Here is a 19,520-nt window from a genome sequence, read left to right as displayed (position 1 = left end):
GCCCTAGAGGACAGTCTGGTAACCTCTCCCCCTGTCCTGTCTGGGAACCAGTCTGGTAACCTCTCCCCTGTCCAGTCTGGGAACCAGTGCCCTAGAGGACAGTCCGGTAACCTCTCCCTGTCCTGTCTGGGAACCAGTGCCCTAGAGGACAGTCCGGTAACCTCTCCCCTGTCCTGTCTGGGAACCAGTGCCCTAGAGGACAGTCTGGTAACCTCTCCCCTGTCCTGTCTGGGAACCAGTGCCCTAGAGGACAGTCCGGTAACCTCTCCCCTGTCCTGTCTGGGAACCAGTGCCCTAGAGGACAGTCTGGTAACCTCTCTCCCTGTCCTGTCTGGGAACCAGTGCCCTAGAGGACAGTCTGGTAACCTCTCCCCTGTCCTGTCTGGGAACCAGTGCCCTAGAGGACAGTCTGGTAACCTCTCCCCTGTCCTGTCTGGGAACCAGTGCCCTAGAGGACAGTCTGGTAACCTCTCCCCTGTCCTGTCTGGTAACCAGTGCCCTAGAGGACAGTCTGGTAACCCTCTCCCTGTCCTGTCTGGGAACCAGTGCCCTAGAGGACAGTCTGGTAACCTCTCCCCTGTCCTGTCTGGGAACCAGTGCCCTAGAGGACAGTCTGGTAACCTCTCCCCTGTCCTGTCTGGGAACCAGTGCCCTAGAGGACAGTCTGGTAACCTCTCCCCTGTCCTGTCTGGGAACCAGTGCCCTAGAGGACAGTCTGGTAACCTCTCCCCTGTCCTGTCTGGGAACCAGTGCCCTAGAGGACAGTCTGGTAACCTCTCCCTGTCCTGTCTGGGAACCAGTGCCCTAGAGGACAGTCTGGTAACCTCTCCCTGTCCTGTCTGGGAACCAGTGCCCTAGAGGACAGTCTGGTAACCTCTCCCTGTCCTGTCTGGGAACCAGTGCCCTAGAGGACAGTCTGGTAACCTCTCCCCTGTCCTGTCTGGGAACCAGTGCCCTAGAGGACAGTCTGGTAACCTCTCTCCTGTCCTGTCTGGGAACCAGTGCCCTAGAGGACAGTCTGGTAACCCTCTCCCTGTCCTGTCTGGGAACCAGTGCCCTAGAGGACAGTCTGGTAACCTCTCCCCTGTCCTGTCTGGGAACCAGTGCCCTAGAGGACAGTCTGGTAACCCTCTCCCCTGTCCTGTCTGGGAACCAGTGCCCTAGAGGACAGTCTGGTAACCTCTCCCTGTCCTGTCTGGGAACCAGTGCCCTAGAGGACAGTCTGGTAACCTCTCTCCCTGTCCTGTCTGGCCCCCAGTCTGGTAACCTCTCCCCTGTCCTGTCTGGGAACCAGTGCCCTAGAGGACAGTCTGGTAACCTCTCCCCTGTCCTGTCTGGTAACCAGTGCCCTAGAGGACAGTCTGGTAACCTCTCCCCTGTCCTGTCTGGGAACCAGTGCCCTAGAGGACAGTCTGGTAACCTCTCCCTGTCCTGTCTGGGAACCAGTGCCCTAGAGGACAGTCTGGTAACCTCTCCCCTGTCCTGTCTGGGAACCAGTGCCCTAGAGGACAGTCTGGTAACCTCTCCCCTGTCCTGTCTGGCCCCCAGTCTGGGAACCAGTGCCCTAGAGGACAGTCTGGTAACCTCTCCCCTGTCCTGTCTGGGAACCAGTGCCCTAGAGGACAGTCTGGTAACCTCTCCCCTGTCCTGTCTGGGAACCAGTGCCCTAGAGGACAGTCTGGTAACCTCTCCCCTGTCCTGTCTGGGAACCAGTGCCCTAGAGGACAGTCTGGTAACCTCTCCCCTGTCCTGTCTGGGAACCAGTGCCCTAGAGGACAGTCTGGTAACCTCTCCCTGTCCTGTCTGGGAACCAGTGCCCTAGAGGACAGTCTGGTAACCTCTCCCCCTGTCCTGTCTGGGAACCAGTGCCCTAGAGGACAGTCTGGTAACCTCTCCCCTGTCCTGTCTGGGAACCAGTGCCCTAGAGGACAGTCTGGTAACCTCTCCCCTGTCCTGTCTGGGAACCAGTGCCCTAGAGGACAGTCTGGTAACCTCTCCCCTGTCCTGTCTGGGAACCAGTGCCCTAGAGGACAGTCTGGTAACCTCTCCCCTGTCCTGTCTGGGAACCAGTGCCCTAGAGGACAGTCTGGTAACCTCTCCCCTGTCCTGTCTGGGAACCAGTGCCCTAGAGGACAGTCTGGTAACCTCTCCCCTGTCCTGTCTGGGAACCAGTGCCCTAGAGGACAGTCTGGTAACCTCTCCCCTGTCCTGTCTGGGAACCAGTGCCCTAGAGGACAGTCTGGTAACCTCTCTCCTGTCCTGTCTGGGAACCAGTGCCCTAGAGGACAGTCTGGTAACCTCTCCCCTGTCCTGTCTGGGAACCAGTGCCCTAGAGGACAGTCTGGTAACCTCTCCCCTGTCCTGTCTGGGAACCAGTGCCCTAGAGGACAGTCTGGTAACCTCTCCTGTCCTGTCTGGGAACCAGTGCCCTAGAGGACAGTCTGGTAACCTCTCCCCTGTCCTGTCTGGGAACCAGTGCCCTAGAGGACAGTCTGGTAACCTCTCCCTGTCCTGTCTGGGAACCAGTGCCCTAGAGGACAGTCTGGTAACCTCTCCCCTGTCCAGTCTGGGAACCAGTGCCCTAGAGGACAGTCTGGTAACCTCTCCCCTGTCCTGTCTGGGAACCAGTGTCCTCTCCCCTGTCCTGTCTGGGAACCAGTGCCCTAGAGGACAGTCTGGTAACCTCTCTCCCTGTCCTGTCTGGGAACCAGTGCCCTAGAGGACAGTCTGGTAACCTCTCCCCTGTCCTGTCTGGGAACCAGTGCCCTAGAGGACAGTCTGGTAACCTCTCCCCTGTCCTGTCTGGGAACCAGTGCCCTAGAGGACAGTCTGGTAACCCTCTCCCCTGTTCTGTCTGGGAACCAGTGCCCTAGAGGACAGTCTGGTAACCTCTCCCCTGTCCTGTCTGGCCCCAGTCTGGTAACCTCTCCCCTGTCCTGTCTGGCCCCCAGTCTGGTAACCTCTCCCCCTGTCCTGTCTGGCCCCCAGTCTGGTAACCTCTCCCCTGTCCTGTCTGGGAACCAGTGCCCTAGAGGACAGTCTGGTAACCCTCTCCCCTGTCCTGTCTGGGAACCAGTGCCCTAGAGGACAGTCTGGTAACCTCTCCCCTGTCCTGTCTGGGAACCAGTGCCCTAGAGGACAGTCTGGTAACCTCTCCCCTGTCCTGTCTGGGAACCAGTGCCCTAGAGGACAGTCTGGTAACCTCTCCCCTGTCCTGTCTGGGAACCAGTGCCCTAGAGGACAGTCTGGTAACCCTCTCCCTGTCCTGTCTGGGAACCAGTGCCCTAGAGGACAGTCTGGTAACCTCTCCCTGTCCTGTCTGGGAACCAGTGCCCTAGAGGACAGTCTGGTAACCTCTCTCCCTGTCCTGTCTGGGAAACCAGTGCCCTAGAGGACAGTCTGGTAACCTCTCCCCCTGTCCTGTCTGGGAACCAGTGCCCTAGAGGACAGTCTGGTAACCTCTCCCCTGTTCTGTCTGGGAACCAGTGCCCTAGAGGACAGTCTGGTAACCTCTCCCCTGTCCTGTCTGGGAACCAGTGCCCTAGAGGACAGTCTGGTAACCTCTCCCCTGTTCTGTCTGGGAACCAGTGCCCTAGAGGACAGTCTGGTAACCTCTCCCCTGTCCTGTCTGGGAACCAGTGCCCTAGAGGACAGTCTGGTAACCCTCTCCCCTGTCCTGTCTGGGAACCAGTGCCCTAGAGGACAGTCTGGTAACCTCTCCCCTGTCCTGTCTGGGAACCAGTGCCCTAGAGGACAGTCTGGTAACCTCTCTCCCTGTCCTGTCTGGGAACCAGTGCCCTAGAGGACAGTCTGGTAACCTCTCCCCTGTCCTGTCTGGTAACCAGTGCCCTAGAGGACAGTCTGGTAACCTCTCCCTGTCCTGTCTGGGAACCAGTGCCCTAGAGGACAGTCTGGTAACCTCTCCCCTGTCCTGTCTGGGAACCAGTGCCCTAGAGGACAGTCTGGTAACCTCTCCCCTGTCCTGTCTGGGAACCAGTGCCCTAGAGGACAGTCTGGGTAACCTCTCCCCTGTCCTGTCTGGGAACCAGTGCCCTAGAGGACAGTCTGGTAACCTCTCCCTGTCCTGTCTGGGAACCAGTGCCCTAGAGGACAGTCTGGTAACCTCTCCCCTGTCCTGTCTGGGAACCAGTGCCCTAGAGGACAGTCTGGTAACCTCTCCCTGTCCTGTCTGGGAACCAGTGCCCTAGAGGACAGTCTGGTAACCTCTCCCCTGTCCTGTCTGGGAACCAGTGCCCTAGAGGACAGTCTGGTAACCTCTCCCTGTCCTGTCTGGGAACCAGTGCCCTAGAGGACAGTCTGGTAACCTCTCCCCTGTCCTGTCTGGGAACCAGTGCCCTAGAGGACAGTCTGGTAACCTCTCCCTGTCCTGTCTGGGAACCAGTGCCCTAGAGGACAGTCTGGTAACCTCTCCCCTGTCCTGTCTGGTAACCAGTGCCCTAGAGGACAGTCTGGTAACCTCTCCCCTGTCCTGTCTGGGAACCAGTGCCCTAGAGGACAGTCTGGTAACCTCTCCCCTGTCCTGTCTGGGAACCAGTGCCCTAGAGGACAGTCTGGTAACCTCTCCCTGTCCTGTCTGGGAACCAGTGCCCTAGAGGACAGTCTGGTAACCTCTCCCCTGTCCTGTCTGGGAACCAGTGCCCTAGAGGACAGTCTGGTAACCTCTCCCCTGTCCTGTCTGGGAACCAGTGCCCTAGAGGACAGTCTGGTAACCTCTCCCCTGTCCTGTCTGGGAACCAGTGCCCTAGAGGACAGTCTGGTAACCTCTCCCCTGTCCTGTCTGGGAACCAGTGCCCTAGAGGACAGTCTGGTAACCTCTCCCCTGTCCTGTCTGGGAACCAGTGCCCTAGAGGACAGTCTGGTAACCTCTCCCCTGTCCTGTCTGGGAACCAGTGCCCTAGAGGACAGTCTGGTAACCTCTCCCCTGTCCTGTCTGGGAACCAGTGCCCTAGAGGACAGTCTGGTAACCTCTCCCTGTCCTGTCTGGGAACCAGTGCCCTAGAGGACAGTCTGGTAACCTCTCCCCTGTCCTGTCTGGGAACCAGTGCCCTAGAGGACAGTCTGGCAACCTCTCCCCTGTCCTGTCTGGGAACCAGTGCCCTAGAGGACAGTCTGGTAACCTCTCCCCTGTCCTGTCTGGGAACCAGTGCCCTAGAGGACAGTCTGGTAACCTCTCCCCTGTCCTGTCTGGGAACCAGTGCCCTAGAGGACAGTCTGGTAACCTCTCCCTGTCCTGTCTGGGAACCAGTGCCCTAGAGGACAGTCTGGTAACCTCTCCCCTGTCTGTCTGGCCCCCAGTCTGGTAACCTCTCCCCTGTCCTGTCTGGGAACCAGTGCCCTAGAGGACAGTCTGGTAACCTCTCTCCCTGTCCTGTCTGGGAACCAGTGCCCTAGAGGACAGTCTGGTAACCTCTCCCCTGTCCTGTCTGGGAACCAGTGCCCTAGAGGACAGTCTGGTAACCTCTCCCCTGTCCAGTCTGGGAACCAGTGCCCTAGAGGACAGTCTGGCAACCTCTCTCCCTGTCCAGTCTGGGAACCAGTGCCCTAGAGGACAGTCTGGTAACCTCTCTCCCTGTCCTGTCTGGGAACCAGTGCCCTAGAGGACAGTCTGGTAACCTCTCCCCTGTCCTGTCTGGGAACCAGTGCCCTAGAGGACAGTCTGGTAACCTCTCCCCTGTCCTGTCTGGGAACCAGTGCCATAGAGGACAGTCTGGTAACCTCTCCCCTGTTCTGTCTGGGAACCAGTGCCCTAGAGGACAGTCTGGTAACCTCTCCCCTGTCCTGTCTGGCCCCCAGTCTGGTAACCTCTCCCCTGTCCTGTCTGGGAACCAGTGCCCTAGAGGACAGTCTGGTAACCTCTCCCCTGTCCTGTCTGGGAACCAGTGCCCTAGAGGACAGTCTGGTAACCTCTCCCCTGTCCTGTCTGGGAACCAGTGCCCTAGAGGACAGTCTGGTAACCTCTCCCCTGTCCTGTCTGGGAACCAGTGCCCTAGAGGACAGTCTGGTAACCTCTCCCCTGTCCTGTCTGGGAACCAGTGCCCTAGAGGACAGTCTGGTAACCTCTCCCCTGTCCTGTCTGGGAACCAGTGCCCTAGAGGACAGTCTGGTAACTCTCTCCCTGTCCTGTCTGGGAACCAGTGCCCTAGAGGACAGTCTGGTAACCTCTCCCTGTCCTGTCTGGGAACCAGTGCCCTAGAGGACAGTCTGGTAACCTCTCCCTGTCCTGTCTGGGAACCAGTGCCCTAGAGGACAGTCTGGTAACCTCTCCCTGTCCTGTCTGGGAACCAGTGCCCTAGAGGACAGTCTGGTAACCTCTCCCCTGTCCTGTCTGGGAACCAGTGCCCTAGAGGACAGTCTGGTAACCTCTCCCTGTCCTGTCTGGGAACCAGTGCCCCAGAGGACAGTCTGGTAACCTCTCCCCTGTCCTGTCTGGGAACCAGTGCCCTAGAGGACAGTCTGGTAACCTCTCCTGTCCTGTCTGGGAACCAGTGCCCTAGAGGACAGTCTGGTAACCTCTCCCTGTCCTGTCTGGGGAACCAGTGCCCTAGAGGACAGTCTGGTAACCTCTCCCTGTCCTGTCTGGGAACCAGTGCCCTAGAGGACAGTCTGGTAACCTCTCCCCTGTCCTGTCTGGGAACCAGTGCCCTAGAGGACAGTCTGGTAACCTCTCCCCTGTCCTGTCTGGGAACCAGTGCCCTAGAGGACAGTCTGGTAACCTCTCCCTGTCCTGTCTGGCCCCCAGTCTGGTAACCTCTCCCCTGTCCTGTCTGGGAACCAGTGCCCCTAGAGGACAGTCTGGTAACCTCTCCCCTGTCCTGTCTGGGAACCAGTGCCCTAGAGGACAGTCTGGTAACCTCTCCCTGTCCAGTCTGGGAACCAGTGCCCTAGAGGACAGTCTGGCAACCTCTCCCCTGTCCAGTCTGGGAACCAGTGCCCTAGAGGACAGTCTGGTAACCTCTCCCTGTCCTGTCTGGGAACCAGTGCCCTAGAGGACAGTCTGGTAACCTCTCCCTGTCCTGTCTGGGAACCAGTGCCCTAGAGGACAGTCTGGTAACCTCTCCCCTGTCCTGTCTGGGAACCAGTGCCATAGAGGACAGTCTGGTAACCTCTCCCCTGTTCTGTCTGGGAACCAGTGCCCTAGAGGACAGTCTGGTAACCTCTCCCCTGTCCTGTCTGGCCCCCAGTCTGGTAACCTCTCCCCCTGTCCTGTCTGGGAACCAGTGCCCTAGAGGACAGTCTGGTAACCTCTCCCTGTCCTGTCTGGGAACCAGTGCCCTAGAGGACAGTCTGGTAACCTCTCCCCTGTCCTGTCTGGGAACCAGTGCCCTAGAGGACAGTCTGGTAACCTCTCCCCTGTCCTGTCTGGGAACCAGTGCCCTAGAGGACAGTCTGGTAACCTCTCCCCTGTCCTGTCTGGGAACCAGTGCCCTAGAGGACAGTCTGGTAACCTCTCCCCTGTCCTGTCTGGGAACCAGTGCCCTAGAGGACAGTCTGGTAACCTCTCCCTGTCCTGTCTGGGAACCAGTGCCCTAGAGGACAGTCTGGTAACCTCTCCCCTGTCCTGTCTGGGAACCAGTGCCCTAGAGGACAGTCTGGTAACCTCTCCCCTGTCCTGTCTGGGAACCAGTGCCCTAGAGGACAGTCTGGTAACCTCTCCCTGTCCTGTCTGGGAACCAGTGCCCTAGAGGACAGTCTGGTAACCTCTCCCCTGTCCTGTCTGGGAACCAGTGCCCTAGAGGACAGTCTGGTAACCTCTCCCTGTCCTGTCTGGGAACCAGTGCCCTAGAGGACAGTCTGGTAACCTCTCCCCTGTCCTGTCTGGGAACCAGTGCCCTAGAGGACAGTCTGGTAACCTCTCCCCTGTCCTGTCTGGGAACCAGTGCCCTAGAGGACAGTCTGGTAACCTCTCCCCTGTCCTGTCTGGGAACCAGTGCCCTAGAGGACAGTCTGGTAACCTCTCCCCTGTCCTGTCTGGCCCCCAGTCTGGTAACCTCTCCCCCTGTCCTGTCTGGGAACCAGTGCCCTAGAGGACAGTCTGGTAACCTCTCTCCCTGTCCTGTCTGGCCCCCAGTCTGGTAAACTCTCCCCTGTCCTGTCTGGGAACCAGTGCCCAGAGGACAGTCTGGTAACCTCTCCCCTGTCCTGTCTGGGAACCAGTGCCCTAGAGGACAGTCTGGTAACCTCTCCCCTGTCCTGTCTGGGAACCAGTGCCCTAGAGGACAGTCTGGTAACCTCTCCCCTGTCCTGTCTGGGAACCAGTGCCCTAGAGGACAGTCTGGTAACCTCTCCCCTGTCCTGTCTGGGAACCAGTGCCCTAGAGGACAGTCTGGTAACCTCTCCCCTGTCCTGTCTGGGAACCAGTGCCCTAGAGGACAGTCTGGTAACCTCTCCCTGTCCTGTCTGGGAACCAGTGCCCTAGAGGACAGTCTGGTAACCTCTCCCCTGTCCTGTCTGGGAACCAGTGCCCTAGAGGACAGTCCGGTAACCTCTCCCCTGTCCTGTCTGGGAACCAGTGCCCTAGAGGACAGTCTGGTAACCTCTCCCCTGTCCTGTCTGGGAACCAGTGCCCTAGAGGACAGTCTGGTAACCTCTCCCCTGTCCTGTCTGGCCCCCAGTCTGGTAACCTCTCCCCTGTCCTGTCTGGCCCCCAGTCTGGGAACCTCTCCCCTGTCCTGTCTGGCCCCCAGTCTGGTAACCTCTCCCCTGTTCTGTCTGGCCCCCAGTCTGGTAACCTCTCCCCTGTCCTGTCTGGCCCCCCAGTCTGGTAACCTCTCCCCTGTCCTGTCTGGCCCCCAGTCTGGTAACCTCTCCCCTGTTCTGTCTGGCCCCCAGTCTGGTAACCTCTCCCCTGTCCTGTCTGGCCCCCAGTCTGGTAACCTCTCCCCTGTCCTGTCTGGGAACCAGTGCCCTAGAGGACAGTCTGGTAACCTCTCCCCTGTCCTGTCTGGCCCCCAGTCTGGTAACCTCTCCCCTGTCCTGTCTGGCCCCCAGTCTGGTAACCTCTCCCCTGTCCTGTCTGGCCCCCAGTCTGGTAACCTCTCCCCTGTCCTGTCTGGCCCCCAGTCTGGTAACCTCTCCCCTGTCCTGTCTGGCCCCCAGTCTGGTAACCTCTCCCCTGTCCTGTCTGGCCCCCAGTCTGGTAACCTCTCCCCTGTCCTGTCTGGCCCCCAGTCTGGTAACCTCTCCCCTGTCCTGTCTGGCCCCCAGTCTGGTAACCTCTCCCCTGTCCTGTCTGGCCCCCAGTCTGGTAACCTCTCCCCTGTCCTGTCTGGCCCCCAGTCTGGTAACCTCTCCCCTGTCCTGTCTGGGAACCAGTGCCCTAGAGGACAGTCTGGTAACCTCTCCCCTGTCCTGTCTGGGAACCAGTGCCCTAGAGGACAGTCCGGTAACCTCTCCCCTGTCCTATCTGGCTCTGGGGATGTACTCCCCAATACCTGGGGCTCAGCAGCTGATCTCTCAGTGGAAGACATGGGGCAGACTGGCTAGTAAGGATGATATTTATACTGTATCAGGTCTTTCTACAAATTACGCTGGACAACTTGTTACAGCTGTTGAGAAGTCATTGATAATAATCTGTTTCATTTTATTACATTAGATATAAGGGGAACATAGCTATATTGCATAACATTCATGAGTTGATTTAAAACCTATGTTTAACCCTTTCTCATGGTTGGTGTCTCGACATGGTTCTTCAGTTATTATGCATAATACTTGGATGTGCATTTGGTGACGAGCTGTTTAATTACGCAGGGATATTTTCACACATCATCCTCTGATCTAGGAAGGAATTTTCTGGATGACAGTCAAGTGACCAACAGCTGTTGGGATAGTGGATGGAATGCAACAACAGCTGTTGGGATAGTGGATGGAATGCAACAACAGCTGTTGTGATAGTGGATGGAATGCAACAACAGCTGTTGTGATAGTGGATGGAATGCAACAACAGCTGTTGGGATAGTGGATGGAATGCAACAACAGCTGTTGGGATAGTGGATGGAATGCAACAACAGCTGTTGGGATAGTGGATGGAATGCAACAACAGCTGTTGGGATAGTGGATGGAATGCAACAACAGCTGTTGGGATAGTGGATGGAATGCAACAACAGCTGTTGGGATAGTGGATGGAATGCAACAACAGCTGTTGTGATAGTGGATGGAATGCAACAACAGCTGCTGGGATAGTGGATGGAATGCAACAACAGCTGTTGGGATAGTGGATGGAATGCAACAACAGCTGTTGGGATAGTGGATGGAATGCAACAACAGCTGTTGGGATAGTGGATGGAATGCAACAACAGCTGTTGGGATAGTGGATGGAATGCAACAACAGCTGTTGTGATAGTGGATGGAATGCAACAACAGCTGTTGGGATAGTGGATGGAATGCAACAACAGCTGTTGGGATAGTGGATGGAATGCAACAACAGCTGTTGTGATAGTGGATGGAATGCAACAACAGCTGCTGGGATAGTGGATGGAATGCAACAACAGCTGTTGGGATAGTGGATGGAATGCAACAACAGCTGTTGGGATAGTGGATGGAATGCAACAACAGCTGTTGGGATAGTGGATGGAATGCAACAACAGCTGTTGGGATAGTGGATGGAATGCAACAACAGCTGTTGGGATAGTGGATGGAATGCAACAACAGCTGTTGGGATAGTGGATGGAATGCAACAACAGCTGTTGGGATAGTGGATGGAATGCAACAACAGCTGTTGGGATAGTGGATGGAATGCAACAACAGCTGTTGGGATAGTGGATGGAATGCAACAACAGCTGTTGGGATAGTGGATGGAATGCAACAACAGCTGTTGGGATAGTGGATGGAATGCAACAACAGCTGTTGGGATAGTGGATGGAATGCAACAACAGCTGTTGGGATAGTGGATGGAATGCAACAACAGCTGTTGTGATAGTGGATGGAATGCAACAACAGCTGTTGGGATAGTGGATGGAATGCAACAACAGCTGTTGGGATAGTGGATGGAATGCAACAACAGCTGTTGGGATAGTGGATGGAATGCAACAACAGCTGTTGGGATAGTGGATGGAATGCAACAACAGCTGTTGGGATAGTGGATGGAATGCAACAACAGCTGTTGGGATAGATCATGGAATGCAACAACAGCTGTTGGGATAGTGGATGGAATGCAACAACAGCTGTTGGGATAGTGGATGGAATGCAACAACAGCTGTTGTGATAGTGGATGGAATGCAACAACAGCTGTTGGGATAGTGGATGGAATGCAACAACAGCTGTTGTGATAGTGGATGGAATGCAACAACAGCTGTTGGGATAGTGGATGGAATGCAACAACAGCTGTTGGGATAGTGGATGGAATGCAACAACAGCTGTTGGGATAGTGGATGGAATGCAACAACAGCTGTTGGGATAGTGGATGGAATGCAACAACAGCTGTTGGGATAGTGGATGGAATGCAACAACAGCTGTTGGGATAGTGGATGGAATGCAACAACAGCTGTTGGGATAGTGGATGGAATGCAACAACAGCTGTTGTGATAGTGGATGGAATGCAACAACAGCCCAAGTGCTGGAGAAAGGTGTTTGTGAGGAATGTCCAGAACATTTTGTTGTATCATTCGTTACGCCGGTGAAGACAGTTGTGCCTGGATCCGCATTGGATCTAATATCCCTAGCGATTGGATCTAATATCCTTAGCGATTGGATCTAATATCCCGAGCGATTGGATCTAATATCCCTAGCGATTGGATCTAATATCCCTAGCGATTGGATCTAATATCCCTAGCGATTGGATCTAATATCCCTAGCGATTGGATCTAATATCCCTAGCGATTGGATCTAATATCCCCAGCGATTGGATCTAATATCCTTAGCGATTGGATCTAATATCCCTAGCGATTGGATCTAATATCCCCAGCGATTGGATCTAATATCCCTAGCGATTGGATCTAATATCCCTAGCGATTGGATCTAATATCCCCAGCGATTGGATCTAATATCCCTAGCGATTGGATCTAATATCCCTAGCGATTGATCTAATATCCCTAGCGATTGGATCTAATATCCCTAGCGATTGGATCTAATATCCCGAGCGATTGGATCTAATATCCCTAGCGATTGGATCTAATATCCTCAGCGATTGGATCTAATATCCCTAGCGATTGGATCTAATATCCCTAGCGATTGGATCTAATATCCCTAGCGATTGGATCTAATATCCTTAGCGATTGGATCTAATATCCCCAGCGATTGGATCTAATATCCGCAGCGATTGGATCTAATATCCCTAGCGATTGGATCTAATATCCCTAGCGATTGGATCTAATATCCCTAGCGATTGGATCTAATATCCCTAGCGATTGGATCTAATATCCCCAGCGATTGGATCTAATATCCCTAGCGATTTGATCTAATATCCCTAGCGATTGGATCTAATATCCCCAGCGATTGGATCTAATATCCCCAGCGATTGGATCTAATATCCCTAGCGATTGGATCTAATATCCCTAGCGATTGGACCTAATATCCCCAGCGATTGGATCTAATATCCCTAGCGATTGGATCTAATATCCCTAGCGATTGGATCTAATATCCCTAGCGATTGGATCTAATATCCCTAGCGATTGGATCTAATATCCCGAGCGATTGGATCTAATATCCCTAGCGATTGATGTTGATCATCTGTAGTTGTCTGCTTGATTTCCAGCAGAGTCTCATTTAGATTTATCAGAGAAAGCATCCAGGTAATGAGTTCATGTATTTATATGTTTTTTTGTGCCTGGGATTGGTCACAGAGTTTACTGTACGCGATTGTGTAGGATAGACTGTTGTGCAACACCCAACGCTCTTCCTATGAATTATTCTGGATATAATGACAACGCATTACATAGCCTAGTGAGCTTCTTCACAATATGATCTGTTAATGAAATAACAGGACAAATACACGTTGGTTTCCATGTTACACCTGCAGTGTTAAACAATACAAGGGGCTTGAAGCGGCCTTCTTGAATTTGGAGCTCAGAAATATAGAACTGTACATGTCCTATGCTAAGCCCCATATGGACAGTATATACATCATACAATTGGATAACATTGAGGTCCTTGAAAATTACAATTAAGTGCTTGAAAAAGTCCCTGAAAGTCCTTGACATCTCTGTCTGGATGCACTTGATCTGTAGAGATGGATATATTCTGAGGTATATCCTGTTGATCTGTAAAGATATTCCCATGTAGCTCAGTTGGTAGAGCGTGCGCTTGTAACACCAGGGTTGTGGGTTCGATTCCCACGGGGGCCAGCATGAAAATGTATGCACTAACTGTAAGTCGCTCCTGATAAGAGCGTCTGCTAAATGACTAAAATGTAAACTGTGGTATATTCTGTTGATCTGGAGAGATAGATATTTTACATTTTAGTCATTTAGCAGACGCTCTTATCCAGAACGACTTACAGTTAGTGAGTGCATACATTTTTCATACTGGCCCCCCGTGGGAATCGAACCCACAACCCTGGCGTTGCAAACACCATGCTCTACCAACTGAGCTACAGGAGGCCTGAGGTATATTCTGTTGATCTGGAGAGATAGATGTATTCTGAGGTACAGTACCAGTCTAAAGTTTGGACACACCTACTCATTCAAGGGTTTTTCTTTATTTTTTACTATTTTCTACATTGTAGAATAATAGTGAAGACATCAAAACTATGAAATAACACATATGGAATCATGTAGTAACCCAAAAAGTGTTAAACAAATCAAAATATATTTGAGATTTGAGATTCTTCAAATAGCCACCCTTTGCCTTGATGATAGCTTTGCACACTCTTGGCATTCTCTCAACCAGCTTTACCTGCAATGCTTTTCCAACAGTCTTGAAGGGGTTCCCACATCTGTGGTCCGACTCATCCCAAACCATCTCAACTGTGTTGAGGTCGGGGGATTGTGGAGGCCAGGTCATCTGATGCAGCACTCCATCACTCTCCTTCTTGGTAAAATAGACCTTACACAGCCTGGAGGTGTGTTTGGTCATTGTCCTGTTGAAAGACAAATTATGATCCCACTAAGCGCAAACCAGATGGGATGGCGTGTTGCTGCAGAATGCTGTGGTAGCCATGCTGGTTAAGTGTGTTGAATTCTAGATAAATCACAGACAGTGCCACCAGCAAAGCACCCCCACACCATAACACCACCTCCCTCCATGCTTTACGGTGGGAAATACACATGCAGAGATCATCCGTTCACCCACACCACATCTCACAAAGCCACAGCGGTTGGAACCAAAAATCTCCAATTTGGACTCCAGACCAAAGGACAAATTTCCACTGGTCTAATGTCCATTGCTCGTGTTTCTTGGCCCAAGCATGTCTCTTCTTCTTATTGGTGTCCTTTAGTAGTGGTTTCTTTGCAGCAATTCGGCCATGAAGGCCTGATTCACACAGTCTCCTCTGAACAGTTGATGTTGAGATGTGTCTGTTACTTGAACTCTGTGAAGCATTTATTTGGGCTGCAATTTCTGAGGCTGGTAACTCTAATGAACTTATCCTCTGCAGCAGAGGTAACTCTGGGTCTTCCATTCCTGTGGTGGTCCTCATGAGAGCCAGTTTCATCATAGCGCTTGATGGTTTTTGCGACTGCACATAAGGAAACATTCAAAGTTCTTGACATTTTCCGGTTTGACTCACCTTCATGTCTTAAAGTAATGATGGACTTATTTGAGCTGTTCTTGCCATAATATGGACTTGGTCTTTTACCAAATAGGGCTATCTTCTGTATACCACCCCTACCTTGTCACAACACAACTGATTGTCTCAAACACATTAAGAAGGAAAGAAATTCCACAAATTAACTTTTAAGAAGGTACACCTGTTAATTGAAATGCATTCCAGGTGACTACCTCATGAAGCTGGTTGAGAGAATGCCAAGATTGTGCAAAGCTGTCATCAAGGCAAAGGGTGGCTATTTGAAGAATCTCAAATATAGAATATATTTTGATTTGTTTAACACTTTTTTGGTTACTACATGATTCCATATGTGTTCTTTCATAGTTTTGATGTCTTCACTATTATTCTACAATGTAGAAAATAGTAAAAATAAAGAAAAACCCTGCAATGAGTAGGTGTGTCCAAACCTTTGACTGGTACTGTATATTCTGTTGATCTGTAGAGAGGTAGATATATTCTGAGACCAACACACAGATATAGTCTGTTTGATGCTGGCTGCCATGCTGGGTGGTGCAGGCTGCTGGGTTGGGTTCTAGTGGTGCTGGGTTATGTTCTAGTGGTGCTGGGTTGTGTTCTAGTGGGGCTGGGTTGTGTTCTAGTGGTGCTGGGTTATGTTCTAGTGGTGCTGGGTTATGTTCTAGTGGTGCTGGGTTGTGTTTTAGTGGTGCTGGGTTGTGTTCTAGTGGGGCTGGGTTGTGTTCTAGTGGTGCTGGGTTGTGTTCCTAGTGGTGCTGGGTGGTGCAGGCTGCTGGGTTGTGTTCTAGTGGTGCTGGGTTGTGTTCTAGGGGTGCTGGGTTATGTTCTAGTGGTGCTGGGTTGTGTTCTAGTGGGGCTGGGTTATGTTCTAGTGGTGCTGGGTTGTGTTCTAGTGGGGCTGGGTTGTGTTCTAGTGGTGCTGGGTTATGTTCTAGTGGTGCTGGGTTGTGTTCTAGTGGTGCTGGGTTGTGTTCTAGTGGTGCTGGGTTGTGTTCTAGTGGTGCTGGGTTGTGTTCTAGTGGGGCTGGGTTGTGTTCTAGTGGTGCTGGGTTGTGTTCTAGTGGTGCTGGGTTGTGTTCTAGTGGTGCTGGGTTGTGTTCTAGTGGGGATGGGTTGTGTTCTAGTGGTGCTGGGTTGTGTTCTAGTGGGGCTGGGTTGTGTTCTAGTGGGGCTGGGTTGTGTTCTAGTGGGGCTGGGTTGTGTTCTAGTGGTGCTGGGTTGTGTTCTAGTGGTGCTGGGTTGTGTTCTAGTGGTGCTGGGTTGTGTTCTAGTGGGGCTGGGTTGTGTTCTAGTGGGGCTGGGTTATGTTCTAGTGGGGCTGGGTTGTGTTCTAGTGGGGCTGGGTTGTGTTCCTAGTGGTGCTGGGTTGTGTTCTAGTGGGGCTGGGTTATGTTCTAGTGGGGGCTGGGTGGTGTTCTAGTGGGGCTGGGTTATGTTCTAGTGGGGCTGGGTTGTGTTCTAGTGGGGCTGGGTTGTGTTCTAGTGGTGCTGGGTTGTGTTCTAGTGGTGCTGGGTTGTGTTCTAGTGGTGCTGGGTTGTGTTCTAGTGGGGCTGGGTTGTGTTCTAGTGGGGCTGGGTTGTGTTCTAGTGGTGCTGGGTTGTGTTCTAGTGGGGCTGGGTTGTGTTCTAGTGGTGCTGGGTTGTGTTCTAGTGGTGCTGGGTTGTGTTCTAGTGGGGCTGGGTTGTGTTCTAGTGGTGCTGGGTTGTGTTCTAGTGGGGCTGGGTTGTGTTCTAGTGGGGCTGGGTTGTGTTCTAGTGGTGCTGGGTTGTGTTCTAGTGGGGCTGGGTTGTGTTCTAGTGGGGCTGGGTTGTGTTCTAGTGGGGCTGGGGGTTGTGTTCCTAGTGGTGCTGGGTTGTGTTATGGTTGGAAGTCCAGCGGTGTGAAGGCCAGCGGTGTGAAGGCCAGCGGTGTGAAGGCCAGCGGTGAAGGCCAGCGGTGTGAAGGCCAGCGGTGTTGAGGCCAGCGGTGTGAAGGCCAGCGGTGTGAAGGCCAGCGGTGTGAAGGCCAGCGGTGAAGGCCAGCGGTGTGGAGGCCAGCGGGGTGGAGGACCAGCGGTGTGAAGGCCAGCGGTGTGAAGGCCAGCGGTTGAAGGCCAGCGGTATGGAGGCCAGCGGTGTGAAGGCCAGCGGTGTGAAGGCCAGCGGTGTGAAGGCCAGCGGGGTGGAGGCCAGCGGTGTGAAGGCCAGCGGTGTGAAGGCCAGCGGGGTGGAGGCCAGCGGTGTGAAGCCCAGCGGTGTGAAGGCCAGCGGTGTAAGGCCAGCGGGTGGAGGCCAGCGGTGTGAAGGCCAGCGGTGGAAAGCCAGCGGTGTGAAGGCCAGCGGTGTGGAGGCCAGCGGTGTGAAGGCCAGCGGTGTTGAGGCCAGCGGTGTTGAGGCCAGCGGTGTGAAGGCCAGCGGTGTGGAGGCCAGCGGTGTTGAGGCCAGCAGTGTGAAGGCCAGCGGTGTGAAGGCCAGCGGGGGGGAGGCCAACGGTGTGAAGGCCAGCGGTGTTGAGGCCAGCGGTGTTGAGGCCAGCGGTGTGAAGGCCAGCGGTGTGGAGGCCAGCGGTGTGAAGGCCAGCGGTGTGGAGGCCAGCGGTGTGGGAGGCCAGCGGTGTGAAGGCCAGCGGGGTGAAGGCCAGCGGTGAAGGCCAGCGGGGTGAAGGCCAGCGGTGTGGAGGCCAGCGGTGTGAAGGCCAGCGGTGTGAAGGCCAGCGGGGTGAAGGCCAGCGGTGTGAAGGCCAGCGGTGTGAAGGCCAGCGGGGTGAAGGCCAGCGGTGTGAAGGCCAGCGGTGTGGAGGCCAGCGGTGTGAAGGCCAGCGGTGTGAAGGGTGTCTTGTCTTTAAAACGCCCTGCTTCTGTTCTTCCCTTGAATGTCCTGCCCTTTGACCTATATAGACGTCTCACGTAGCATAACATCTTCACAATGATCATTATCTAGTTACCTTGGTCCTCTCTGGGCAGTGTTGGCTTATAGTTGACGTTGTGTGAAGATTAAACCGTTCATCTGAATAAAACGGTCCGTTAAAGATGCACTGTGCAGAAATCACTCCGCCATTTCCTGGTTGCAAAAATTCTAATAGTTCGCCTCATTTCAGTTTATGTGACAAAACAAGCAAGTAGATAATCATTTTACCATCTAAACTGCTGTGAAATATATTTTCCATAACCAAAAATATTGTATTTTCAGCTGTTTTGAAGCTGGTGAACAAAAGCGAAAGTAAAAGACGCTTAAACTTAAATTAGCGGAATCATAAAACTAACGCACGTAGAACAGATCTACCACTTTGTTTTGGAAGTGAATGTAGTTGGGTTCACCCGGAAAGGGAATGTAGTTGGGTTCACCCGAAAGGGAATGTAGTTGGGTTCACCCGAAAGGGGAATGTAGTTGGGTTCACCCAGAAAGGGAATGTAGTTGGGTTCACCCGGAAAGGGAATGTAGTTGGGTTCACCCGGAAAGGGAATGTAGTTGGGTTCACCCAGAAAGGGAATGTAGTTGGGTTCACCCGGAAAGGGAATGTAGTTGGGTTCACCCAGAAAGGGAATGTAGTTGGATTCACCCAGAAAGGGAATGTAGTTGGATTCACCCAGAAAGGGAATGTAGTTGGGTTCACCCAGAAAGGGAATGTAGTTGAAGTTCACCCGGAAAGGGAATGTAGTTGGGTTCACCCAGAAAGGGAATGTAGTTGGATTCACCCAGAAAGGGAATGTAGTTGGGTTCACCCGGAAAGGGAATGTAGTTGGATTCACCCAGAAAGGGAATGTAGTTGGGTTCACCCAGAAAGGGAATGTAGTTGGGTTCACCCGGAAAGGGAATGTAGTTGGGTTCACCCGGAAAGGGAATGTAGTTGGGTTCACCCAGAAAGGGAATGTAGTTGGGTTCACCCAGAAAGGGAATGTAGTTGGATTCACCCAGAAAGGGAATGTAGTTGGGTTCACCCAGAAAGGGAATGTAGTTGGGTTCACCCGGAAAGGGAATGTAGTTGGATTCACCCAGAAAGGGAATGTAGTTGGATTCACCCAGAAAGGGAATGTAGTTGGATTCACCCAGAAAGGGAATGTAGTTGGATTCACCCAGAAAGGGGAATGTAGTTGGGTTCACCCGGAAAGGGAATGTAGTTGGGTTCACCCAGAAAGGGGAATGTAGTTGGATTCACCCAGAAAGGGAATGTAGTTGGGTTCACCCAGAAAGGGAATGTAGTTGGGTTCACCCAGAAAGGGAATGTAGTTGGGTTCACCCAGAAAGGGAATGTAGTTGGGTTCACCCGGAAAGGGAATGTAGTTGGGTTCACCCAGAAAGGGAATGTAGTTGGGTTCACCCGGAAAGGGAATGTAGTTGGGTTCACCCAGAAAGGGACATATTGGAGCTTTAATGTTTGTAATTCTAGATGAGCAGATGGAAACCAAGACACAGCTTTTTGAATCAAGTTCACCATTTAAATGGTCATTTGGAAGAAAAAGAGAGCGCATCTGTTATGAGATCATAAATACCAAACTTTGATGAGAATAAATATGAATGTCACTAAAGCTACATGGCTTAGTGGCGCAATCTCCTGTTTAAACCTCTTGTTTTGCTTTTAGTTACCACGGTTACATAAGTCCTGTTTCACTGACATGAACATTCATCTTACGTAACTAAATGGTGCTGAGGAGCGATGATGATGTGGTTCGTTACCATGATGACAGTTTGAAAGAGATTCAACTAACACATCACCTGTTGCATTGCTTTTCCACTCACAAGCCTTTGTTTGTTGACCCCAACAATCATGACTAATGATTAGTACAATTGGCCTGTTGTTGAGCTGCTTTGGGGTTTAGGCAATTGATGTAAATGTTGTTCCTCTGGC

The 19,520-nt window shown here is 52.8% G+C and overlaps 1 protein-coding gene across 1 annotated transcript; it reads left to right on the top strand.

The window, feature by feature from the left end:
• Nucleotides 1–16,566: 16,566 nt before the first annotated feature.
• On the top strand, nt 16,567–17,504 carry LOC123489865 (sperm acrosomal protein FSA-ACR.1-like; the record flags this gene model as incomplete). The annotated part of the gene is made up of 3 exons (XM_045220217.1): nt 16,567–16,631; nt 16,700–17,256; nt 17,316–17,504. Coding segments are annotated over 3 exons (811 nt in total), but the record flags the coding sequence as incomplete, so codon positions are not given.
• Between the last annotated feature and the right edge of the window lie 2,016 nt (nt 17,505–19,520).

Source organism: Coregonus clupeaformis, unplaced genomic scaffold, assembly GCF_020615455.1.
Source record: "Coregonus clupeaformis isolate EN_2021a unplaced genomic scaffold, ASM2061545v1 scaf3372, whole genome shotgun sequence".
Classification (NCBI taxonomy): domain Eukaryota; kingdom Metazoa; phylum Chordata; class Actinopteri; order Salmoniformes; family Salmonidae; genus Coregonus; species Coregonus clupeaformis.
The sequence above is the reverse complement of the archived record's forward strand: the minus strand, read 5'-3'. Positions and strand labels throughout refer to the sequence as shown.